Raw genomic sequence first — 27,419 nt, 5'->3', positions numbered from 1 at the left:
GGGTGTGCATAGATAATTAGGATGATTTACATTTATATAGTCTTTTCCATCCAGAATGATTCCAGTGTGTTATGACTTTCCTTACAGTCAAGCAATCAAAAAATTCAATTAGATGCTTTTACTTTCTAGTAATTAACAAACTTTATGAAAGCCCAAAAATTCTGTGTAATATACCACAGTTTCTCCACCAGTTAGAAATTTGCTTTTGTTAAGTTGCAGCATGAGCCAAACTCATGAAATGAGGTAAATATGGTAGCCTCAAGGCTCAGAGGGCTGAGAAGTATCATCTGCCTGTGAGGGCTCATTGACTTCAGTGAAAGTTGTAGTACTCAGTACCACTCTATTCATTTCTGCCATTTGCATCTTTAAAAAATATGCCTCCTGGTGTTATAGAGATTCATTTTAATGGATAATTTACGTTTAAAATCTGTTCTAAAGCTATATATTTTAAATGTTTTTCCCCAAGCAATAATGCTTGAGAAAATAGTAGAATAAGAGGCATGAATTAAGTGTTTCTTACATTTAATGACCCATCAGGCCTGCTTGTATTATACAGCAATTCAAAAAGCTATAAAAGGGATTTAAGAAAAAAGGAAATGGTTTTGTACATGACTTGATAAGGATGCTTGGGATCCATTTTTTGTTATCTTTTAAAGTAGAAATGATTCTATAGCAGTGTTCAGGTGAGGCTGATATTTCTTTAATATTTCTATAAGCATGTGCAGTATTAATGTTTTAATGTTAATTAATATTTGTGTTTCTCTCATCAGGGCAATGTCTGTTTCCTCCATGTCAGAGTTCCAACGTTTGATGGATATTTCTCCATTCCTCCCTGATAAGACCTTGCCATCTTCTAGCAGCAAGGATGATATAACACCTCCCCTCTCTCCTGATGATCTGAAATACATTGAGGAATTCAACAAAAATTGGGATTACAGTAACCCAAGGAACCACACTGGGACTACAGAAAAGCCCACAGAAGCCTGGGCAGAAAGGACAGAGATTGGAAAAGCAGGGAGTGACCCAAGTTCAGATCCATTCCAAGCATCATCATGGTACCTCACCACCAGTGTCACTATGACAACAAATACTCTGACCAGCCCAGAACACTGCCAGAAGCAACCTTTGAGGAGTCACGTTGTAACAGAAAAAGCAGGAGTTAGGGTCTTTCACAGTCCGCCACTTATCCGTAGGTTTGATAATTCAACGATAGGTGGCAGCGAAGGAAAAAAGCAGGTTGAGCCGGACTTTTTGTTTTCCGTGACCAAAGCAATGGGGAGCATTGGTGAAACAAGAGGTGCTTCCTCAGATGTGTTTGGCAGATGGTCTTGTGACCTCACCAAACACCGTAAAGAATTTCTGGAAAGTGGTCTTCATCCCATTGAGCGTCCAATCTGCACTACTGTAGGCTTTGCATCACCCTTGCATAGCCTGGAGTTGTCCAAAAACATGAGTGATGATATGAAGGAGGTAGCTTTCTCTGTCAGAAATGCAATACGTTCTAATTCTAATTCAGCGGATCCTCAGTTTAAGGACACAGCTTGTCAAACCAATGGTGTGAGAACAACAGGAACGCAGACCACCCAGACTATCAGTGTTGGCCTGCAGACCGAAACCTTGCGTAGTATCACCAGCAGTCCACACAAGTGTCTAACACCCAAGGGGGGCTCCACACCTGTCTCATCACCATCTAGAAGCTTAAGGAGCAGGCAAGTGGCCCCTGCTATTGAAAAGGTCCAGGCCAAGTTTGAACGTACTTGTTGTTCTCCAAAATATGGTTCTCCAAAGTTACAAAGGAAAATCCTTCCAAAAATAGATCAGCCAAATAACCGGGCTTTGCCAGGTACACCTCAGAAAGGATTCAGTGAGTCAGCTTGGGCGAGGTCAACTACTACGAGGGAGAGTCCAGTTCACACCACCATTAATGATGGCCTGTCCAGTTTGTTCAATATTATTGACCACACCCCAGTTTTTCATGAGACTTTCCAAAAATGCACCAGGTCTAGCAGCCGCTCTAGATCAGCAGAACCCAGGTCAGACCTGGGGCCTATGCAGGAAATGTGTGCCCGTGGTAGATCACCCAGTCCCCTACGTTTGGGTGCAGAGATGCAAAAAGAAGAAGGGGCTGAGGTGGCAAACATCAGGCAGGACTTATCTGCTCCTCCAGGATACACTCTTACAGAAAATGCTGCCAGGATATTGAATAAGAAACTTTTGGAGCATGCCTTAAAGGAAGAGAAAAGACTAGTCTCACACAGCCCGCCAAATCTTAGCAATGACAACAGCACAGGAGAAATAATCAAAATAGAACAAGGGTCCATTGAGGTAATGAGTTATTTTTCCTGCAATATTTTTTTTCTTTTTCCTTAAGGAAATGTTACCAGAGCTTTTATTATTCTAAGTGTTTATCTTTATTCTTTTGGTACTGTGGTATCACCTTGGAGCATCAGCCATCGACCCATTGAATATTAACTGTACAAGACAGGAAAAAAAGAGTATCTCTCAATTCTACAGAGATTACACTTAAATTTCTTTCTTTACTTATACTTTAAAGTGCACAAATGGTAATGGTTCTCCCCCATCACATGTCAGAAATCAGGGTTTCTTGTCATCAAGCACATTGGTAATTATGGATGTTCTAGAAAAACTGCATGTTTGGAGGGAATTTTTATAATGAAAGAAATGGTAGCATATATCATTTTCCAAACCAGCACAGACCATTCATTTGGTAAAAATCTACGGTAAAAGTAGTGCCTACAATAGATTTTCTTTCTCGCACCATGACCAAAAAAACAGGTCACTTTTCTGGATATTTTGAAATAAGCTTGGCTCTAGATTCTCAATATAAATGTGATCTAATGGCATAAATCTTGAAAATGTATTCTTGCAGCCTTGCAAAATTATCTAAAAATTGACCACTCAAGACCCAAGCCTATTGTAAAGAAATAAATATCCATATTTTATTCAGCTCTGAAAAAATTACGAATCATAATTTATTCTATGAGGGTTACCTAAATGTTCTGGGTCAGATCTCCTACAAGCAAAAAAAATTAGGGGGAATGCAAAGTTGAACTAATGCTCAATTACAGAATGATCTTCTATTACTGTTTATGGATAAACGTGTGGTGTAACAATTTTTTAAGTGTCTTGACATCTCTAAATATCTCAACCCATCTCAGCTGGATTCTAACTTTAGCATGGTACAGAAACAATGCTTGCCAATGATTGATCTTTGGTTAGATTCTATGCCCTATTTTGTCCTTTTCATATCACTCCAGTATCTCCATTGTGTTCTAGCAGTCCATGGTGTACTTAGGACTATTGACAACTGGGTACAAATTGGAATAAATCTGAGTCTCATCCAGGCAGCGCAAAAAGATTGAACCAGGGGCTGAACTGGTCCCTGGCCAGCCCTAGGATAGGGTGGTGACAGAAGTATCATAAAGGTGAGTTGGAGGTTTGGGTAGATGTCTAATACTACCAGCAGATTTCTCAGCTATTGCTTATGCAACAGATTATGAGAAAAAAGATGAGTCCTCCAGAGGTGCCCTTGGGTGGCTGATGATTCCTGCCCTTGAGTGACTTCATTCTATTCTGTTAGATATCCCAGAAGGAAATATTGTATATTAGCTCTTCTGCCCTACTTATTTTCTCCTGAGTGTTACTTCACAGCTCAGTGCTGTCTTTCCACTCATGGATGTGAGACTGTTAGCAGAATTTGTGAGGAAGTACTAGGTGAAGTGTTTTCAGTTTGCAAATGTTATCTAGCTCCATACCATCATTTCCTGTCCAACATGAGGTGTGTGGTTGAGTGCTGGCCAGACTTTATGCAGATAAAAGTAGAATGATTATGGTGATTGTGATGATTATGGCAGTATGGTATAAAGCAGGGTTCAGCAACAAACAGTCCATGGACCTACTGGAGGATTTTGCCTCTGCCCACACCCATGCTGGGGCTGGGCAGCGTGGACCTGCCTTGGGCTGGGCCACTGGAAACTGTGCCCACATCGCTGCTGCTTCCCATCCCCTGTTCCCTGGGTGCAGCTTCCAAGTGACAGAGAACTGAGTGAAAAAGTAATGAAAAGCAGTGGCAGCAACATGGACACAGTTCCCAGCTGCCCATCCCAAGTATAGCTCCTCATCAGTTGGCAGCTGTGCCCCCACCCCAGCTGTGAAGTGGCAGGGCTGAGAATAGCAGTGGTGGTGCTGGCACAGCATGCAGCTATTTGGCCCTGGCACAGGTAGAGGCAACCCACACTTGCTAATGATGTGCTGCCAAATCTACCCAGTCCACACTGGCTTGGACCTGAGTTGTTCCAGCCTCAGCTTGAAAAGGTTGCTGGCCCACAGTTAATCAAGATACTGGTAGGAGCTTAGCCACCAGTGAATGAGGAGTATTGAGCTCAGCCGGAGCTAATTTAGCTTGTCAGTAAGCATTTTTGTGACAGTATTATAAACACCCACTGTCTCCCCTTGTTCCCCTGAGATCTACAGAGCTAGAGTTGAAACACCGGTGGCTTATAAATGAGGGAATTATTGGTAAGGATGCCTGTTCTCATTCAGGACCCCTCTAATTTAGAGGTTCAGTCTTACCTTCCCAGATAGCCTTAATTCATTGACCTTTAAGTCATGGCTTTATGCCCATTTGGGAAAGCTAGATTCTGGGAACATGAGTTGTGAGAGAATTTGATCTGCAATTTTGTTGTTGTTGTAATGGACTTAAATAGATGAAGATTGCTTCTCTGTTGTTTGTACTGAATGTTCTTATAAATGACAGCAGAGCATCCTAGTGGTTCTTACCATTTTCAGACTCAAGTCACCCATCACTAGACTCAAGGCACCCCGCAAAAAGTCAGCTCTTAACTTTCACTCATTTTCTGACTATGAAAAAATAGTACAGCAGTAATTCTTAATCAGGGTGCCATGGCAGCGTTGCGTACATTGAGATCTTTTCAGGGGTTTCACGGGGTGTCACACAATGTTAACACTGTTAGGTGTATAAACATGATTCACAAGGTAAACCTAGAGATGTCAAATAAGAATTTATGGTTTTAAAAACACCATGACATATTGTAATCTTTCTGAGTTCTTTGCAACAGAAAAACTGCTGTTGAAATCTGGGGGGGGGGTTGTGAATTATGTGTATGTATTTGCACACTTAACAGTGCTAAAATTGCATGGCACCCTTATCCATGGTACCCTGGCTGAGGATCACTGATCTAGATCCTGGAATAGGTACCTTCATGTTTAAGGAGACATACCAGCAGAAAGAGAAAGAGTTAAACATAAACAAATTTGAAATTTTTATTTGTAATATATGATGGAGTTTGAGGCTTATGCACACATCTCAGAATAAAAAATTACAGGAACCAAGGGTAGTAGGACCCAGGGGAAGCCCCGGCAGGGCCTACCTGGCCCCACCCTCTCAGCCAGAATACCCAGCCAGGGCTTCTGGCCTGGGGCGGTGCAGCTGCCCCACACTAGAACTACAGGTAATGGGGAAGGGGTGGTGGAAGTGCAAGGAAGGCGCCTGGGGAAAAGTGGCCTGGAGAAAAGCTGAGCGCGGGGGGGCCCTTCCCCCACCCCGTGGCTGGCGCCCTGCACTGCAGCTGCTTGCAGCCCACATGGGGCTGCCTGTGCCTGCTCAGGACAGCCCCGCACAGGCTGTGAGCAGCTGCAGCACAGGGCGCCAGGGCAAAACGCGCACCTCACTCGCCCCATGGCCGGCACCCTGCACTATAGCCACTTGCAGCCTACGTGGGGCTGCCTGTGCCTGCTCAGGATAGCCCCTTGTGGGCTGCGAGCAGCTGCAGCAGGGAGTGCTGGCCATGGGGCGGGCGAAGGGCCACTTTTCCCCGTGCTCAGCACCAGCTTCTTCCCTGCCAGCGAGCAGGGGGTTGGGGCTGTGCATTGTCTCCCGCCTGTGCTGCGGGGCTGGGGGGGCACTGGCAGTGAGTGGGCAGGGAGCCAGCAGGAGCACAGGGCCTGCACCAGTGTCCCAGGGCCAGTGCCGGCGGGGCCCAGAGCAGGGTGGCAGGATCACGGGGTCTCAGCCGGCAGGGGCTCTATGGAGCCAGGCCAGCTCCCCACTCTCCCTGCTGGTGCAGCCCAGCCTGGCCCCACAGACCCCTGCCAGCCTGTGCCTCGCTTTGGGCCCAGTTGGTGCTGACCTCGGGACATGGGACCAATGTCCCAATATCTTGGGACCAAAGACTTTGGGATATTGGTCCCAAGATGGTGACCAGGGGGTGGGACACCCGCCAAGGGGCGGGGCTACCCATGTGGCCCTCAACAGCCTGCCAAAACTGGATAAGCAGCCCTCCACCCAAAATAATTGCCTGCCCCTGGTTTACAGCCACTGAGTGTCCTGCCATCTCCCAAAAGTGTGTGCAGACTCTCCTGAAAGAGTAATATTGTGAACTCCACTCTAATTTCTTGACATTCCAAAGTGCAGTGGTGTTTGACAAGATATATTAATGTAACGTAGATTTACTGTTGAAAATGAAACTAAGTTTAGGAACTGAATATATCTTGGATGGATTACACTGCCCAAATCTATTTGTGCTAATCAAGATTCCTCAGTGTAGTGACTAATCCTCACCTAGAAGTCATACTGTGCTCAGTGCCCCAGGAGTCTTCCAGTGACTTTTCCGCAACTGTTTCTGGCCAGCAGAAGTGGTCATAGTATCATAGAGAGCATGCCTTTCTTTGCACTCATAGCATGATGTATTAATGACTTTATAACCTGCATGGAGCTCCAGTTGGTGGCTTATTGTTTTTTGCTATTCTCTCTTTTTTCTTTTTTCTTTTCTTTTTTTTTTTTCTTTTAAGCTTCTGAATGTTCTAATTATTTCTTCTTACATTTCTGCTGAAAATATTGGAATCTGTTTAATAGATATATATGCAGAGATAGCAATAGCTCTGTGTTTTCATTGTAACTCGCCTGGAGCTTCCTACAAGCAAATCATATCCGCCCAATGCAGTCTAACAGTGCTTAATCCTGCTAATTCACTAAACCACTATCTTAATAGGCCATCATGGGCTTTTTAAATATCACCATTGAAAATGCAGTCTGACTTGTATAACTTTAGCTGATTAGCCACACAAAAGCCTCCTGAAGATTCATTTTCCTGGGTTGGCAAAGACTTTAAGAATATCGCAGAAATTACATGGTCGTATTGCAGCTTGGGAACAGAAAACACTCCTTGGACAAATGTAAGAGAAGCCCTCCTTTTCAGCCAGGGAAAAAACTACATCTGCTGTGTTCTCTTTTTCTCTTCTCTTCAGAATAATTGTTTCACACATGTAGCTAGATGATTCAGAAACTGGGAAGAATTAAAAGGGAAGGAAGGGAGGGTCAAAATTAAAGTGCTTTTTCTTCAGCTGGTCCTTCCTTTTACTGTCATTTTTACACAGCACTAAGATTGAAAGGTGAAGCAAATATGTGTAATCAAAGCTTTATGTGTCTTCTAAGTAACATGAAACATCAATGGGTTTTCTTTTAATGATTTATTAGGCAAACGCACTTCATAGCAAAGAAGAAACAAAAATAAGGATCCTACTTTAAGTATCCCTCCTTCAAACCTTGTTTGTCCCTGACCTAAATCAGAATTGGCATAGTACATCTTGCTTCACTTAGAAGGAATGCTTGAATTATTTAATAATCCCATCCACTTCTAAGTCAGTGATAGGGTTGTTGGGCTTTTGTTTTCTTTTGTTTTTCTTCTCTAAATTTGTCACTTTTTTCTATTTTCTTTACCTGTAATATGGTAACAGGATCTGAGTGGGTAGTGTCACTCGAAAACTTCTTCCTTGCTGACTATAAGCCTTCATTTAAAAAAAAATATTTCCAACCTACTTGCTTTCTTTTTTTTCTGTCTGTTCTGTCCAGAACCAAACTGTCTTACTAACTGCCCCCTGGGGACTCTAACCCTGCCTGCCTCACTGCTGTAAGTTCTTTCTACCTTGTTTCCCCAACTTGAGTTTTGAAACTTTGGGTTAGTGGAGAGATGTAAATAGCAATATTAATTGACACAGCAAAATATAAGACAGCCAGGACTTCCAATAACAGCTGAGTCTATACAGTTCGACCCTTGAAACATTTCTTACTGCCTTAGAATAATGTTCTTTGGAGAAGCCTATTCTGTATACTCCCATTATTATGTGGGATGTGAACACAGATGGTTCCTATTAGCCTTTTTGACAGTTAAAGGGACACTGTTAGGTCAAATTTGGCCCCAAATTTAGTTTCATAGCAGTAAGTTTTCCAAAACCTAAGACCAATACAGGTGCATCTGTTTGTTTTCAAATTCCTGGTGGAAATGTTTCAGAAAAAAATACACAGTCTTGCAATATTTTCCATTTCAATATGGCAGTACTCTGTCAGTGCATGAAAAATGAATCTAACTGGAACTGAAAATTGAAATTATCCCATTGTTCAGTGTGTTAAGTTTAGCAATATGAAAAAAAATCAACCATTGTAGTAAATAGCAAAATGGAAATTAAAATTTGAAAACATTTCAGTTTCAGGTATTTTTGGTAGCTGCATTTGTTGAGTAAGAACATTTTGATTTATAAAACATGTTTGACAGTGTCCTTTTAATGGCTTAATTTCCTTGTACATTCAGAGGGAGGAAGTACAGCTAATGTAAATAAGGTTAATGTACATTTTACCATGACTTCTAGAGGAATTTGACTTTGCAGCCAACATATTAAAAGATTATGCTGCCTGTTGTGTGCCCTGAAGCCACAGGAATTGCTTGTGCCATGAGTGTTGTTGTGTATATGTGTACAGGGCAGATCAGAATGAGCTGTGCTTCACTAGGGCTTTCTGTAAAAGCTGACCAGCATTTATGGAAATATACATCTGAATTGGGAGATTACATTAAAAACGATTTTGCCTCTTACAATGCCATCTCATTCAGACAATTATAGCTAGGTTTGGATAGCCAAAACCAAACCAAACATTAATTAAAACCTGTTGTTTCAAAAGAGACTAAGTCACAAACCAGGAAAAATGTAGCCTCATCTCATCCTGTGGTGCCTCCTGCAGGTATGGCTGAACATACGGACTTCTGTCAGCAAGGCTGAGCCCAGTGGCAGATTTCACATACCGTATGTTCCTTGAGGCACAATGGGATAAGGTGAAGTAAGGACACGGAGGCAGTGTCCTTACTAGTATTGATTTTATATTTCAACCTTTAATGTCATTTTTACAGACAGCTATTTTTTAACATTTACAGCACAAACATGTGTGTGCATATAAGTGACTGCAGAGCTCATTGATAACCAGTGCTTCTATCATTTCCCTTAATATATTGCCTGGTAGAAGGACTGAGGACATCTCAGTATAGTATTATTCTGAGTGGTAATTTGGTATTGCTGAATCCCTTTTTGGCTATACACTGTGAAAAGCATGAGGTTGGCCCTTCCCAAAGGCTTCCCAGTTTCTGGTGAAGCGCTCTCGTCTACAGCATACACACACATGCTGAAGGCTGTTTCTGTGATGCCCCTCTTAGCTGTCATTCTTTCTTCCATCCTACAACATTCACCTTCTTCCTTTCCAAATTGATCATCTAAGATGGTTTTTATAGCACATCATCTTGCTTATTCACTGACAGTCATACCATGTTACCTACTTGAATATTCTGAATGTTTGATCACTTCTCCCTCTCTGTCCATACATTGCATGGCATGACATATATTACATTCTTCACTTTCTAATTTATACTTCAGTTGCTTTTTTTCTTTTTCCCCTTGGCTTATGCCATAGCTCTTACCTTATATCTTGTGGCTTGTAAACTCCACCATCATATTTCAGAGTTTACATTCTGTTTTTACTATTGTAACTTGCTCTCTCCGGTGATCTCTTCCTCTGTGTATACATTACTATATGTTGACAAACTCAGCTGATTTGCTTTTGTATTTTCTGATATACAGTAACTCTTAGAAATGTACGATTTTTGCTTTGGCAGAACAAGGCAGCCTTGTTTTATATAATCTATCATTCTGATGTAGTAGGCAGGCAAAACTCCACATGCAGTCTGACTTTTTTGGGAGAGAAGTCCATGTTAGAAGTAATTATCAACTCAAATATAAATAGGATGCCAGTGTGAAAAATCACAAGTGCAGTTTGTCTCTAATTACACAGAATATCTACAGATCCTGCTGGAGGGAAATGTTGGTGATGTAGATTTGAAGTAAATTAAGTTTTCTCACCTGCAGATTTTCTTCCATGTTGCAGCTGTGAAGATGCATCTTTAACCTAGAACACCAGTGCTTATAGCTCAGGCACAGTTAAGAACTGAGATGCTATACATATTCAATTCAAATTTTTAGGCAAGCCTCATATTTAATGTAGATGGAAGAAGTAACTAGTCCTATATTCTGTTCTCTCCAGCTAAAGATGTCTTTGCTGCAGTTCAGGCTGTGCTCTGAAGCACATCCAATTTTGAACTCCCTTGAAAATGCAGTAACTGGCACTTTTTCCCAGTTTGACATTTGGAAGCACTACAACAGATAGTGGATTTTATTGAATTATCATGTAAATCTATATTTTTTTAATTTCTTTTTCTTTTTAGCCCAAGGAATATTAGTAAACAAAAGTTTGTCAGCTGCTTCAGTCCATCCAGTCTCTTTCATTCTTTCCTTTTCTTTTCCATTCATCATAGATATAAATGCAAATACTTAGCTGAAAGAAGTTGGCTGCATGCTTTGGTCTTTTGATACAATGGATCCTTAGCTTTGGTTTGTTTTGTGTTCCCATTGCATATCCAAATGGGCAGTATACAAGTCACTAATTCTGTTTTCCATCTTTTCACTGCAAAGGAACTACCTTGTTCCGCATTAGCTCCGTCCCTAGAATCCTGCTTCTCCCGGCCAGAGAGACCAGCGAATCGGCGCCCACCTTCAAGATGGGCATCACATTCCCCTACTGCCTCACAGTCTCAGTCAACCGGAGATTTTACTTCCTCTGAGGAATATGGAAGCAAGGAGTCGCCAATGGAAAACCCAAACCAGTGATGCAAGCTTGCATGAATTATCGTGAGAATAATTCATTGTACTTTGCATATTAGCACCATCACCATGGCCAGTCTCTGTTGACAAGGAGGGATCTAGTTATAGAGGTCAAAGAATGTTTTAAAATTCAGCTGCTGAATGTCCAACCTGTGAAACAGAGATGTTTCTAGAATGAAACAGTTAATGTGCCTGTAATAACTTAATTTTTTCATAGCTCAAAAAACTATTTTTGTCTCCATCTTTTCTACATACAGTATATTAACAAAAAAGGTAAAAATGATATAAAGATAAAGAATAAGATTTAAAATAAATTGTACATTACATTTTAAGGGAAATTAAATGCGTGCTCTCTCTCCAAATACTGACTGCCTTTTTGTTATATTTGCACTGTTATGTTTTGGATTTTGTTTTTTGGGGGGGATTCAGGAGTTATTTTTCCATGTAAAATTAGGGTCTTTTCTTAAGTTAATTTTATTCTATTTTCATGTCAGTGTTACCTATTTTTAAAAAAGTAAGGTCCTTGAAGGTGCTTCATATATCTGAAGCGGTAAATTTTAAGTAGTGAAGAAAGCCATTAAGCTAGTTGACTAGAAATGTATTAAATAAGCTGGAGGGAAATACAGGTAAATACAAGAAAAAAATTATAAGAATGCCTCAGAAAGTCTTAGCTGTATAATACACATACAATACTTGACTTGCATGCCTTTGGGTTCCTAGCACTTTTGTGCATGTACATATTGCTACTGTACTCCTACCATCACATAAATGTGAGTCGATCTGTTTCACTGTAATACTGTTGTGAATTTACCTGTACTGTACTTTTACTGTTGGTATTCTTGCATTGACTATACAAAAAAGTTTTTAAATTATTGTTAACGGTTCAACTGGCTCTGTACAGTGTTTACTGAGAACTTACTTTGTTTTGGGAAAACATTGAGAACTCTGGGAATACTAAATTGTAACTGGTCTTGTTTAAGAGTCTGTTGGAGACCATGTGAAGTGGAAATAAAACCCTCAGTATTTACAGACTGCTGGAGTGCTTTAGAATGGTTATTTATTTTTGAAGAGGTGCCTCCCCCCCATGACCATATGGTTCCAAAACCTTCCTTATTTATAGACTTACAGAAGGGATGGAAACAACTTTAAGTAAAGGAAGTAAGTGTACATAATCCCTTTGGGACTGCTCTGGTTCCTGGTGTACAGACGCACATAGCCCCCTGACTTCAGTGGGCCTTCTATCAGGTTGTATATGTAAATTATGATAAAGCACATTTAGAGGATTTCTAGATTTCCCTGCCGTTGTCTCGAAAACATCTGATTCACTAGGATAACAGACCCTTCCTTCCCTACCTCTTGGATAATATTTTTTTACTGTGGTTTGCAATCATTTATAAGTGAGAAAGCAAGCCCACTTATCAGCTACTGTATGTAATATAAACAACTAAAAATACAGTTTTATGGCAGGCTGCATGTTGGTCTAGTATGAAATCTCAGCTCTAAGGAAACCAGCAATGTTACAGAGCAACAAACAAAACTATAGCTTTACCAGCAGCTGCCGAGAGTCATTTAAGTGTCTATGCAACCAAGTACTCAAACCACTACCGTATTAAATAACTGTGAGACTTTAGATATGTTCAGCCTGATAAGAGGTCCATTTACCCAGATCAGTTTTCAGAATGTAACTGATGCCCAGTGTCTGTCTGTGGCTAGAGGGTTGAAATTTTTGTAGGACCAGTCATCTAAGCAGCCTGAGACTCCTAACGGCTTCCTTGATTATCTGTGTAAAGGGATTATCTTCTTCTCTGCTCCTCTAGACACATAATGATGGTCAGAGTTCTAAAGAGTTTAATACAGCTATTAAAGGAAAATGCCCTTTAAAAACAAAACTATGCCAGGGACCACAGTTTAGGACAGCTCCCAAACACACATTCTATCTGAGGCCTTTCTTCTGCCCATCAGGACATTGATCATGCCACCTCAGTTAGCACATTGATTAGGACAATGGTTGTTCGTCTGATTTACATTTAGAAATGTCTACCTCTAAGTCCCCATCAGGAAGATGCAGCCAACTCAGGTACTAAATGAAAATCATTAGCTGTCCAATAGCTGTTTGAGCTATATGGCAATTTAGTAGTTTTATTCCTGCTCGTAAGAAACAGTATTCTTATAAAAAATGAAATAACAACAAGCTTTATGTGACAGTGTTCGCCGAGAGAAAGGAATGAATGAACAATGAAACTGACTCTCACTTTCTTTCTCAGAATGGGTCCTTCCAGGTCAGGACTGACATACTTTGATAGGAAAAGGGGAAAATCATGCACGGCTTCTGCCTTTGCTGTCCCTTGTTTTCAGAGTGAATAGAGGCTATCCATCCCTGAAGCCCTGTTTAGCTCCTTCATGAGCTTCAAGAAAAATACTCTGTGCTGTACTAACAATGTATCTCTACAATTAAACTCTTCAAAGTAGATCTAGGGGAAATTTTCCAAAAGTTCAGCTATCAACTAAACATAATGACAACTATTCAACCTTTTTAATTTACCTTATGCACTACCACTTTTCCCCCAGTTATCAACCAGTCATACTTAAGATACTGCAGTTAATGTCACAGTCTTTTCATAAGATATAGCTTCACAGCCTCTAATACCTCTACAGAGTTAACTATCAATTTGAGGTTTTGCCCGCTACTGTATTATGTACCAAATATATCAAATATATATTTTTATGTAAGAAAAAAATATTTAAAATTATTGCGCTGATGAAGTTCAGGTGAATTCATTCCCTTTCCTTTGAGTATATTGACTTCATAGGATCCAAGAACTCTTTTAGGATTTTATTTAGTATCTTTTCTGTATTAGCATTTTCTTGCTTTCTATTATGGAAGGAAGAACTTGGAAAATGGGTGAACCTTACAGTGTCCTGAAGATAGTCAATTTATCTTTCCTTCTGGAGTCTGTTCCAAAATTGAGCATTTTTGCCCTAGAAAGCTTTGTTTCTGGCTCTCACAATTTCACTTGAGACCATATCAATAGCAGAGATCACATCTGTCAAGGAAGATCACAAGGGAGATGGTCCAGCTGTAGGTAAGTGTTAACCTTAATGTCAGCCATTGTATAATGCATTGTCTCAGAATCTGTTGGCACAGCAAAGGTTTTCTTACATACATTTGTGTGATGTATTGTGCATTTGCCATTGTATATGGTACTGTTTCTTTTAACGTTGATATACTGTGTGCTTCTTTAGGCATCATATTTGCTTTAAGTTTTAGTTCCTGTTAGAATAGTAAAGTTACCAGCCACATAAACTATGTGGTTCTGTCTCCCAAACTAATCTCATTTCTCCATCACTGAAGCCACAAAATATAACAATTTGCATTCAAACTCTCATTAAATTTGCCATGACTTAGGTACTCTGTACGCAACTAGAGCAAAAATACATTTTTTCAGACAACAAATATTTTTATAGATTCATAGATACATAGATGTTAAGGTCAGAAGGGACCTCAACAGATCATTGAGTCCGACCCCCTGCCTAGGCAGGAAAGAGTGCTGGGGTCAGATGACCCCAGCCAGATGCCTATCCAGCCTGCTCTTAAAGACCCCCAGGGTAGGGGAGAATACCACCTCCCTTGAAAGCCCATTTCAGATTTTGACCAACCTTACCGTGAAGAAGTTTTTTGTGATATCTAGCCTAAATCTGCTCTCTATCAGTTTGTAACCATTGTTCCTTGTTACTCCAAGAGGCGCCCTGGTGAACAGAGCATCTCTGATCACTTGCTGCATTCCCCTAATGAATTTGTAGGCAGCCACAAGATTACCTCTCAGACTTCTCTCGTAGAGGCTGAAGAAGTTCAGGTCCCTCAGTCTCTCCTCATAGGGCTTGTCCTGTAAGCCCCTAACCATGCGAGTGGCCCTTCTCTGGGCCCTCTTGAGTCTATCAACATCCTTCTTGAAGTACACCACCCAAAACTGATGCAATACTCCAACTGTGGTCTGACCGATGCTGCATAGAGGGGAAGTTATCACCTCCTTAATCTATTTGTCATGCATCTGCTGATGCATGATAAAGTGCAGTTAGCTTTGATGATGATTTTGTCACACTGGCAACTCATGTTCACGGGATCTATGACTCCGTGATCCCTTTCCGCTTCTGTGCTGCTGAGAGGGTCACTTCCTAGCCAGTAGGTATGCTGGATATTTTTGCGCCCTAGGTGCAGCACTCTGCATTTGTCCTTGTTGTGCTGGATCCTATTGTGTTCTGCCCACTTTTCCAACCTGTCCAGGTCTGCCTGCAGTCATTCCCTACCCTCCAGAGTGTTCGTTTCACCCCACAATGTAGCATCATCCACAAACTTGGACAGAGTACACTTCACACCCACATCTATGTCACTGATGAAGACATTGAAGATTATAGGTCCAAGGACCAAGCCCTGTGGGACCCAACTACCCACATCCTCCCAGGTCGATACCAACCCATCTACTACCACTCTCTGGGTGTGACTGCTAAGCCAATCTGCCACCCACCAGGCTGTGTAAACATCTGTGTCACAGCCACTTAATTTATTTATGAGAATGGGATGAGATACTGTATCAAAGGCCTTGCTACAATCCATAAAAACAACATCCACCTGTACTCCTGTGTCTAAGCATTTTGTGACCCTCATAGTTCATAATTTCATAGTTGGTAGGGTCAGAAGGGACCTGTGCAGATAATCAAGTCCGACCCCCTGCCATGGACAGGAAAGAATGCTGGGGTCAAATGACCCTGGCTAGGTGTCTATTTAGCCTCTTTTAGGTGTCTACTTAGCCTCCAGGGTAGGAGTGAGCACTACTTCCCTTGGAAGTTGGTTCCAGATCTTAGCCACCCTGACTGTGAAGTAGTGCCTCCTGATGTCTAGCCTGAATCTACTCTCAGTCAACTTATGGCTATTATTTCTTGTTACTCCCAGTAGTGCTCGGGTGAACAGGGACTCTCGCATTGCCTGCTGGTCCCCCTTGGCCAGTTTATAGATGGCCACCAGATCCCCTCTCAGCCTTCTTTTGTGGAGGCTGAACAGATTCAGCTCCTCGTAGGGCCTGCCCTGCTGCCCCCTGATCATGCGAATGGCCCTCCTCTGGACCCTTTCAATGTCGTCCACATCCCTCCTGAAGTGCAGTGCCCAGAAGTGCATGCAGTGCTCCAACTGCAGCCTGACCAGTGCCGCATAGAGGGGGAGGATCACCTCCTTGGACCTGCTCGTGATGCAACTGTGGATGCATGACAAGGTGTGGTTAGCCTTCCTGACTGCGTCCCCACATTGGCGGCCCATGTTCATCTTGGAGTCTATAATGACTCCAAGATCCTTTTCTGCCTCTGTGCTAATGAGAGGGGAGTTCTCTAGCTTGTAGGCATGCTACTGGTTCTTTCTCCCTAGGTGCAGTACCCTGCACTTGTTATTGAATCCCATCTTATTCTCATCTGTCCACCCCTGTAACCTGTCCAGATCCAGTTGCAGCTTGTCCCTCTCTTCTAGCATGCCCACTTCTCCCTACATCTTAGTGTCATCTGCAAATTTGAACAAGATGCTTTACACCCCCTCATACAAGTCGCTGATGAAGATGTTGAAGTGTGGGCCTGAAGACCGAGCCCTGGGTAACCCCACTGTCCTCATCCCTCCAGGTCAAAAATGACCCATCCACTACCACTCTCTGGGTGCAGCCCTCTAGCCAGTTGGTGATCCATCTGACTGTGTAGGCATCGACACCACAATATCCTAATTTTTTCATGAGAATGGGGTGAGAGACAGTGTCGAAGGCCTTCCTAAAATCCAGAAAGACTACATCCACCACAACACCTGTGTCCAAGGATTTTTGACCTGGTCATAGAAGGCCACCAGGTTGGTCTGACAGGACGAATCCATGCTGCTGCATTATTTTTCCCATTGGACTCCTACAGATATGGTCCTTCATAACCTTTTCAAAGACCTTTCCAAGGATGAAGGTGAGACTGACTGGCCTATAATTCCTCGGATCCTCCTTCCTCCCCTTCTTGAAAATAGGGACAGCATTGGCCCTTTTCCAGTCCTCCAGGACCTGACCCGAGCACCACGAGTGCTCAAACAGCCATGCCAGTGGTTCTGCTATGACACTGGCCAATTCCTTCAGTACCCTTGGATGTAGCTCATGTGAGCCTGCTGATTTAAATACATCCAGTCCATCCAAGTGACTCTGCACCAAGTCAGCATTGACAGTTGGTGGGCTGGTGTCCCTCAGATGCCCATCTAAGCACCCATTAGGAGACTTACCTTGACCCCTGTTCAAGAACACTGAGGCAAAAAACTCACTGAATAGTTCAGCCTTGTCCCCCCCGTCTGTCACTAATTTCTCCTCCTTGTTCAGTAGGGGTCCTATGCTGCCCTGTGCCTTCTTTTTACTCCCTACATACCTAAAAAAAGACTTTTTGTTGCCTTTAATTTGTGTTGCCAGCATCAGCTCTGTAGTTGCTTTGTCCTTTCTAACTGCAAGTGTGGGCCAACTAGGTATACTCCTCCTTGGTAGCTCCACCCTGCTTCCACTGCCTATATGGCTTCTTTTTTGCCCTTAGGCTCTCCTGGATTTCTCTGTTTAGTCAAGGAAGTTTTTTGGCTCCTTTCCCCCTTTTCCCTCATACTGGGATCATCTCTAGTTTGAAAATCTTGAAAAACCTCAAGCAATTACTACGTGGTGTTCTGTACAGACATGAACTAATCACAATACCATGCTATTTTTATCCTGAAGTTTCAGTTCAATTCTTGGATTATTAAAGAAGTCTCTTTGGAATGGTTTTAAAAACACATCTGTGCATTTTTAAAGGGACTGTCTAGAGCGTGAAAGTTCTGTCTGTGAACAGACACTGTTCTGCATCTATGTATAGATAGTTCTAGATATCACAAATCAAAAATGTAATTGTGTTCCTGGCAAAAATCCTTGTAACTTTTATCTTAGTAACTTTTATTTTGAAGAGTAGGGAGGAGCAAAATTGCACATGACTAATTAGTAGCTTGCTTCAAAGAAGTAGCATTTGCTTCTCTGATCAGTGAATTCAGCCAACCATCTGTTCTAAAATAGTAAATCAGCAGGAATAAGCACCGTGCTGTAGGTTTGTCAAGAAAATAGCTTACAAAACATTAGGAATCCCTGAAACAAGGACAATAGAGCATTGAGAGAAATAGAAGGTTAAGTGCACACAGAAGCACTTCAAATTATCTTAAAATCTTATTAATTAAACATAAGGTCCTAGCCAGTCAAATTAGCAACAGTTTAAAAATGCCATACACTTCTACAGGTTCTCTGAAAACATCAGAACTTTTATCTTTCAGTACTGCTATTGCTGGGATTTGAAATTATTCTCCTTGACCAGGCACATTTTACAAGCACTTTGACAACACTTAAATTTAAGTTTCATAAACCAGTTGAGGATATTGTATGTGTGACATGAAAGTAAAAGTCTGATTTTTCAGGTCATTCCATTTCTGTAAGGTTGTTGACTTATATATCTCATAAGAAAAGGAGACAAAAGAGTCCTAGCAGATTGCTATACAAATTAATACTTAAAGGGTGCAAGTTTTAAACTGTTCTTCTAACTGAGATCAATCTTACTAAGCATACTATAAGAGGACATTTCAGTGCTCAGTAAGAAGCTTCTGCTACATCATATAGTGTGAAGCCTATTAAATACTAACAATTGTAAATTGTGTTTTGTTTTGTTAAATCCTTAGTCTTTACACTGTAATTAGATTTTTTAATGCCTCCAATAGGGTCTTAAAACGTCCTTATAGAAAAGATGTCATGACATTCTTCAGATTTCATTCTGCTCTTTCCTTTCACCATTTTCATCACTTTAAGCTTTATGCATTAGGATCTAGAAGCAAAAACCAAGAAAGGAGCATGCTAGATCTAAGACTTATTTCAGACCAACAATTCATTATTGGATTGACCGCTTCCAAAACACAAAATCTGAAAAAAGGAACAATTAGAGCAAGACTTCGGAAACTAAAAACGTTGGAACCTTGACCCTTCCTGGCCCACCCTATTGTTTTGTTGCCCTGTTCATTACATAAACCAGGATAGAGATTTTGTCCTCTCATCATACAAGGTGAGATTATTTTAGCACACCTAACTACTCAAATCTTTCAGAGCTGTCCTTATACAGACAGACTGTCAATAAGAAAAATACTCTGTGCTGTACTGACAATGTATCTCTACAATTAAACTCTTCAAAGTAGATCTAGTGGAAATTTTCCAAAAGTACCCAAAGGATGTAGAAGCCTAGAGGTACATCTACACAGCAGAAGAGATGACAGTGGAGGTCACTTGCACACTGAAATATTTCTGTCAATCACTGGCCCTGCCCTCAATATTTTTCTGTTTTTTGTTTTCCAGGGCACTCGCAGACTACCTAAATTCACCCCTAATTTGAAGGTAAGCTCCTAATGAAGATGTTAGCATAGAGAGGATGGATAAATTATGTGTGTTCTTTTGTTAGGATTTTTTTATGTAAGTTAAACAGAAAAATGCTTAATGTATAAATATGTGGAGACAATAATTAAAGCAGTGATTTTATCATAGCTATTTCCATGATAAAAAACAAGGATTTTTTTTTTGAGTGGTATTTTTATTGTACAAATCACATCATTCGTTATAAAAAATGCATCTGTGACAAAATCATTTCCCTACAGGGCAGGGCAAATTAGCTCCATTCCTCTATTCCTATGATAAAACCTGATGATTTGCACCATGGTATGTCAGGTCACCATTTTGGCCCATTTGCCTGTTTATAGCATTATTTCTCAAAATAAGGCAGTATATAATCAAATGGGTTGATAGAGCAATTCGTTATCTCTGTTTCCTACAAAAGCTCCTGTTACAAGCGGAAAAAAATCAAACTGCTGATGTGATGGCATCTTAAAAGACATACTCATTACCCAATAGTAAAATAATACTGTGACATTATTTCCTGAATGCTAAAACCTTTTTATATCGAGAGGAAGTAAATTTATATTATTTATTCAGAAACTGCAGCATATCAATATGACATGTCAGCATTAATCATCTCCCCATTTATGTGGGTTACTTTTTTACTTGGCAAATAATTAGTACATCTCCCTGGCACTGAAGTAAATAATTCAATAGAAACGTTCTTCTAATCACAAGTGTGATGAATGATACTCTTGGTTAGAAGGACTGCAGCAGTGATTAGCAGCCTTCCCCTAATCCCTCCTGAAGAACTGTGAAAAACTCCCTTCATTGTAAACCTAATCCTGCAAGCACTTTCTGCTCATTATTTATAAACCCCCTTTATAAGCCCCATTGATTTAACAGGTCTTATGTTGAGCCTAATAAGGAGATTGTTGCTTTTCTGGGCATGGAGACATCACCTCGCAGCACCCCAAAGGAGACTGAGGATCCCTGTCATACTCAAAGATTACATGAACTAGACAAAGGGAATTCAGGAGCAGAAATGGGGACAGGCAGCAGCCTGAAACAGGGACCAAACCCTTGTACCTAAGGCCGTTGTTGACCTGGAAAGAAATAGAATAAATCCACCCCAAAATTAAAATCTCATTTGAGCTGCTTAGTGTGTATCTAATTTTACTGTGACCTACATACCAGAAAGAGTCAGAAGCTTGCATTTTTTTTTCTTTTTGCTACAAGAGTCAGATCACTCACAACAGTCTGGTATAAACTCATATACGTAATTGAAGCCTGTATAGTTCATAAAGCAGTGAGTGGCTAATTTGAAGAAGCCATGCAGCATTTTTAACCTTGATATGCATGAGGCTAGGCCTCTGATGATTTTTAGCCTTTGGTCAGGGGGATGTACACTGCTGACAGACGAGCTTATTAGCCCTGTTGCACAAGGCACTACAGACAATAATTACAGCCTAGAAGCAGCAGTTTAAACAGAGAGTAATGTATTATGTACAGAAAGGTCATCGCCAGCTGTCTGGGGATAGCAACCTAAAGGCTGCTGTTCCAAAGTAAAGCACATTGAGCAGCATATTTCTTAGCAAACTTCTTTTTAAAAAAAAATATCACTTGAAAAGTGTCCAATATTTAAGCAATTAATCTAGACAGAAAAGGCAACAGCATCATACACACGGGTAAATGGAGCTCCAAAGAAAAATACATTGTCAAGCAGATCAGAGGGGGGAGGGGGAATGAATCTCTTACAATCTGTTCTTTATGTTGTTGGTAAAATTTAATCTTGTAAAGGAAGCAAAACGGCGGGTGGGAGAAGTGGGCTTGCGGGGTTGTTCATTGTTTTTTAGCACCACTTGGTATCCTGGCTGCCAAGTTCCCTCTTGCTTAGAAAATAGCAAAGCACCAAAATGAGGTTTGGAAAGTGAGGAGAAGCATCATCATTTATTGTTTTCTTCAGCTGAAATCATGTTGTTCATGGTTTTTAAGTAGATGTGTTCAGGAAGGCTTAGCCCACAATGCGAAAATGAGATACAAGCATAATGTGTCTTTAAAGATGTGTTAAATGGACATTCAAACCACCCTTGAATTTGCTTAATATTTCTTTGTGATCAAGGCTCGCATTTTTCTATGCTCATGCAGGACTAGAAATCAAAGTGGCTGAAAAAGCTCCAAGGAAAACAGTAAGTTATTTTGTTTTAATTATTGTCTTTTCCTTCCTTTCTTTACTTAATAATTGGTGCTGGTAAATTTCAATTTTTTTTTAAATTCTGTCTTATTTTTTACTCCATGCCTCAAAAGAGGAAACACACTACTGGAAGATATGCACAGTCTCTTCCTGTCTGCATCACAATGCATTTCTCTTTCTAGCAATCATCTCAGAGCATTCTCATGTACATACAGCTACCCTTGGTGCATGTTTTATGCAAACAAGCTTTAGCTTTAGGGAGCAACATACTGCAAACTGGCATGCACATCAAACAACACACAGAACCTTCTCCCTTTAAGAACTTTTATAGGGTGCCACTAGAGTCTGAAAATATAAAACATCATCAGTTAAATGTTTTATGCTTGTGGAATTATGCTATATTATGTTGAGGACTTGGTAGTGGGGATCTACTATAGACCACCACACCAGGAGGATGGCCTGGAATTCTCCTGACAGCTCTCAGAGGCCATACGATCAAGAGATATGGTTGTCATGGGTGACCGAAACTACCCTGATATCTGCTGGGAGGAGCAGTCAGCCAAATCTAACCACTCACATAGGTTCCAAACCTGCATACATGACCTTCACCTAATGCAGGAGGTATACAATCCCACTAGGGGAAACGCCTTCCTGGACTTGGTGTTAGCTACAGGGGATGACCCGGTGGGGAATCTGAAGATACAAGGTAACCTAGAGGATAGTGACTATCGACTGATTGAATTCACTATCCAGTGAAGGGTGGTAAACTAACCAGCAGGGCTGAGGTGCTAGACTTCAGAAAAGCTAACTTCAGCGTGCTCAGGAGATTAGTTAGTGAAGCATTAAAGCTCAAGAGCATTGGCGAAATGGGGGTCCAGGACAGGTGATCGTTTCTCAAGGGAGCGACCCTACGGGAGCAGAAGGAGACAATCCCATTGCACATAAAAGGTGGCAAAGGGGCCAAGAAGCCCTCTTGGTTAAACAGGGAAGTCCAGGAAAGCCTAAAGACAAAGAAAGTGGTATACAGGCTATGGAAACAGGGGGTAGCTACCAAGGAGAGGTATACCTCCCTGGCTCACATTTGCAGGGAATCAGTCAAGAAGACCAAAGCAGGATTGGAACTTAGGCTGGCAACAAAAATTAGGGACAACAAAAAGCTCCAAGAGCTTCTCTAGTTAAAGCACCCACAGCATCTCGAGTGTCAGTGTCCCCGCACTTAAAAATGGCAGCAGGGGTGCTTTAAGTAAAGCTCATCAAATAAGCTTTACTTAAAGCGCCCCTGCTGCCATTTTTAAGCATGGGGACACTAATACACGGCACACTGGAGTCTGCTGGAGTGCAGTAATTACCACACTGCAGTAGACTTGATTAATCAATTAATCAAGTCTGCTCTGATGCACTGTAATTACAGTGCATTGGAGCAGTCTCACTGCTCCTGTATAGGCACCTTTTGTGCATGGAAAGTAATTGTGTAAATGTTGGGCTCAGTTCAGTATGGCTTAAAAGAAGATATTAAATAAGCCATTTGGCAATGCAAAGTGAAAGGGAAATTGACTTTTTCTTGATACTACTGCATATCTTGTTTGGGATATGCTCAGAAGATTTTTAGTAGTTTGCCCTTATGTTGGTATATGTACTAGTAGCACAATGTGTTGCTGGGAGCTTGGGTTTGTACTTATCACAGAAGCATGGCTGATCTCAAGTAAGCTTTATAGAAAGAATGCTAACTTTGATATTGAATGATACTTTATGGTGTCTATTACATCTGTGGAAATGGGGACAGGAATAGGGAATTGATTTTCTTTATTTCTGGGACTGTAAAGAAAAGATTTACCAAGAGATGCTTAGAACTTGGCTTCTCTGAATGCAGAGTATTGTATCCATAGAGCCTCAGGAAACATATTAAAACTTCAGTAGCACTGTGACTACACAAGAAAAGAGCCACTTGTATATATTTTTATAATGCTGCTTTGGTGTCTTTTAACTATGCCGTTTAAATAACGTTGTGTGATGGAAGATGCATTTTGAAGATCATTTTTTCTTTTTGATTCGTTTTAACTTAGAATGAAGAATAGCATTTTGAAAACTACTAAACTGGTCATGTGAATTTCATGACAAAATTAACTGGCTAAGGAGAAAGGTAAGGTCATAGCAGAGATAGGAGAACAGTCCCACAGGGAAAAGGTAACTGATAACAAAGTTTTAAAAGCTGGGCAGTGGAATCCACACCACAGAGGTTCAGGCAGGCAAAATGATTGTGTCAGATTTCATTTTAAGAAACCAGAATAGTTTAAAAAAAAAAGTTTCACCTATTCTTTTATGCAGTACTTCCCACCTTCACACCATGTTACAAACAGAAGCAGACTGATTAATTAGCACTGCTTGCCTAGGCAATATGTAGATGAGTGTGATTATCTCTATTTGACTAGGAAAACGGCGATACAGAGAGAATAGATAACTTATATAAAAAGGAATAGCAAGCCAGTGCAGAGCCATAGTTAGAGCTCATGTTATGTTTATAACACTGCACTCCCTCATAAGGTAAGGGCCCTGGTCTTTCCCTCTGCAGTAGTGGCACCCCCTGGGGAAGAGTTGGACCAGGCCGGATACTGCCTCCAAGCTGGGGCAGCACCAGGCCTGCTAGCGGCTGACCCAAGCAGCCCTGGGGGGGCACCACCACCGTGGAGGGATGGACTGGGGTCCCCCGCAGCTCAGGGGCTGCTCAACCGAAGGCAGAAGCGGCGAGGAGCCTGATCCTTTTTTTCTGTGGAGCCTGCCCACTTCTCCCACAGCCAGGGAATAAGCCGACTAATAGTTTAAATACATCATTGCAAACTAAACTACATTGTGATGCAAATTCTTCTAAAAGCCTCAGAACTTGCGTTCATGTAATGTGTGATGCCATTAAGCATCACAAAGGGAAATTTTTGTCACATGTGCATCATGACATCGACACAATGAACAGAGCAATCCTGGATGGGAAGTGCTAGTGCTTATGTACTTAGCTCCAGCCTCAGTTATCAGTGGTTTCACAGTACCCACGCTAGACATTATACCCACTTGCTTTCTGTACTGTGAAGTCAGTGTGAAAGAGAGTGCTGAGCTCAGCGATATCACTGCAATCAGGGCAGCTGCAGACGTTCACAGTTCTGCCCACATTTGTGTTTCCTGCTATTTTTTAAAGAATTACAGCAGAAAAGCAATAGGATAAAAATTCAATGCTTAAAAAGCATTCCAAGCCAAATATTTGAAGGATGTACTTTTCCACATGTTCCTTATCAAAACATTTCTTGAAATCATGATGTTAAAAGTTCTTATTGTGAGCCTCAGGAAGTGCTATTGCATGCATGCGCGCGCGTGTGTGTGTGTGTATATATATGCACACTTATATATACAGTGTGTAACTTTCATGGTGATGATGAATAAGCCCCAGATACCTATGCAAAGAAACTGCCTGCAGGCTTGTCAGACTGGCAATATCAAACTCAGAGCCAGCAGTGGCTTCCTGCCACGTCACAGTGCAATTAAAGACAGGCTTGGCAAGCAGTAAATACATTATATGGGTAGCAGACTTACCTTTTGAGCTCTGGATGAGTCCTGGGCTCAAGATTCTGCAATTCCAATTGGTGGAGCCCATCTGCCAATCAGAAGCAAGCCAGGGTAAGCAAGGCCATGCCCTTTCCCTGAAGGGAGGGGGCAAAGAGCAATCTGGACCTGGTTGGAGACTGCGCCCTGCCAGGTCCGGAGAACTTTGGAGGTGGAGCCCTGAAGTGTGTAAAAGGAGAGCGTGCTCGGCACACTAGAGGGAGAGCCGCAGCGAGCTCTGGAAACGACTGTCCTTGGGACCCTGCCTAAGCCTCAACTGTGTGCGGATCGGCACATGGTCCTCAGGCTCTAGGAGCTGCTTGAGGCGGCTTGAGCCTACGAACCCAGCAAGCAGCTGGGTAGGCAATGCATGGATTGGTGCACAGAGAGCTGGCCCTGGGAGCAGCTCGAGGCTGCTCAAGTTAGCCCCAGCTCTAGGCTGAGGAACTGGAGCCCCGCAGTGTGGCTCTGCATTAAACTAAAAGAGCCCCGGTGCCCAGAGCCCCAGAAAGGGAAGAACCCCAGTGTGAGACCGGCAAACCAGACCCAGTAAGGGCTCAGCTCCCATGGGAGCCCCCTGGGCACCCAGTGCGGGGCACCAAGCTATCGAGAGGAGCTGGAGAGAAGCCCTCGTGGAACTGGCCACCAGGGGATGAGCCTTGGCTGCTTCAGAGCAGGAGCATAAGTTGCTGGAAGCAGGTCCCACAGGGGAAGCAGGTTTGGGAGAGGAGGGTCTGCAGCTTCCACCCTCCTCCATTGTGGGAGGGGGTATATCCACATCCTGGGGCCCTAAAGGGGAGGGGCTCCAGGGAACACCCCATGGAGTGCTGAGCACACCCCATATTTTATGATTATTATTTTGTACTGTAGAAATTAATATAAGTATGGGTGCTCCTTAAGGGAGTTTATATGGGTTTATATATCTTCATTGCCTATATGTGTTTATTGTCTATTATCAGAACTTACCTGTATTTTTGTCTGTGTATGTCTATGGTATAGCTACCTCAGCCTACCTGGATTTATCTAAGTTGATGTTCATATGTATTTATTATGTTGATGCCTTAACTTACTTGTTCCAAAGTGTTAATTCTTATTCTGTGCAAGGGGTTAATTATTGCATATGCTATGAACCCCCGGGTTTATATTTTTACAATCCCTCGACATGATGCAATATGTTGATTGTAGGTTATTATATATGGTGTCACATACTAATTTTACTGTAAATATTTAATATTTCTTATTCATATGTATTTATTGTAGCAATACATGTGAATATAATTGAGCACTTTATCTTAGCCTGACTGTGGAGAAGAGAGGGAACTGCTCCCAAGTGGCAGGCCCCTCTCTCAGCACTTTTGCCTGACAACCCCAACCCTTCCACTGGCGGGCAGCGCACACCCCTGGGTGTACCCGGGCTACATATGTAACTGTTTGCACAGCAAATATGGTGCTGCAGAGCTGCAACCTGAAAGCTAGTGTTGCCTGGATCCTTTCCCTTACGTGTACTGTACAGTCAGTGGGAGGGAGAAGGGGATGGATGGAGGGAAAAAAAAGATGTGCTATATGTTGTCTATGTTTCTATATGTGGCACTAAAATTCGTATTTCACTTGCTAAGCATTGCCCAGCAATCATGCATCTGTTACTGTATCAGTCCTTTTTGAGATGGAATTCCTCTACAACTCAGTGACCCATTGTAAGCTCTCTTCCCTAAGACACTGAGGTGCTTTCGGGGTTCCTCAGAGTTGGTGGGAATTGTATGAATTCCCAAATAGCTCCATAGAAATGTTCAGTTGTAATAACAATGGTCACAATGTGCCCCAGTTTACTGCATGTGACACCAGTCAGATGTAAGTGTGCCAAGCCATATTAGATTTGAATACAGTGTGGACACTATTTAAAAAATTACTCTCTTGTGTTTTCAGCCTTTTATGTTCAATAATCTCAATTTATCCAGAGAAGCAGGGTTCACATCTTGCATGCACTTGAGTCCTGACATGGAATGCACCCTCCATGTGCACTTAAAAACTTCCAAGGACTATAGTGAGGCTTGAAAGGATGAAAGGAATATAAGATCATATCCTTGCAATTTGTAGCTGCTAAAAGATAGCTACTCTGATGAGACCACAGGTTGCCAGACTGTATGGTGGGTCTCTGGAGCTCTCAGCAAATCGATTACATTAATAAATCCCAG

The 27,419-nt window shown here is 41.7% G+C and overlaps 1 protein-coding gene across 12 annotated transcripts in view; it reads left to right on the top strand.

Annotated features, from left to right (window-relative positions):
* Positions 1-12,047, top strand: part of MTCL1 (microtubule crosslinking factor 1) — a 190,662-nt gene extending 178,615 nt beyond the window's left edge. For 9 of the 12 annotated variants that reach the window (XM_090039705.1, XM_090039698.1, XM_090039696.1 and 6 more), the window contains 2 exons: positions 771-2,325; positions 10,828-12,047. In XM_090039705.1, the coding sequence (XP_089895831.1) occupies positions 771-2,325; positions 10,828-11,022 (1,750 nt within the window). In that variant the 3' untranslated portion in view covers positions 11,023-12,047. Of the gene's footprint in view, positions 1-770; positions 2,326-7,891; positions 7,950-10,827 lie in introns of all 12 variants that reach the window. The other 3 variants (XM_090039707.1, XM_090039706.1, XM_090039703.1) reach the window with 1 other exon arrangement.
* The last annotated feature ends 15,372 nt before the right edge of the window (positions 12,048-27,419 follow it).

Source organism: Crocodylus siamensis, chromosome 3, assembly GCF_052110815.1.
Source record: "Crocodylus siamensis isolate JL-2025a chromosome 3, ASM5211081v1, whole genome shotgun sequence".
NCBI lineage: Eukaryota > Metazoa > Chordata > Crocodylia > Crocodylidae > Crocodylus > Crocodylus siamensis.
The sequence above is the reverse complement of the archived record's forward strand: the minus strand, read 5'-3'. Positions and strand labels throughout refer to the sequence as shown.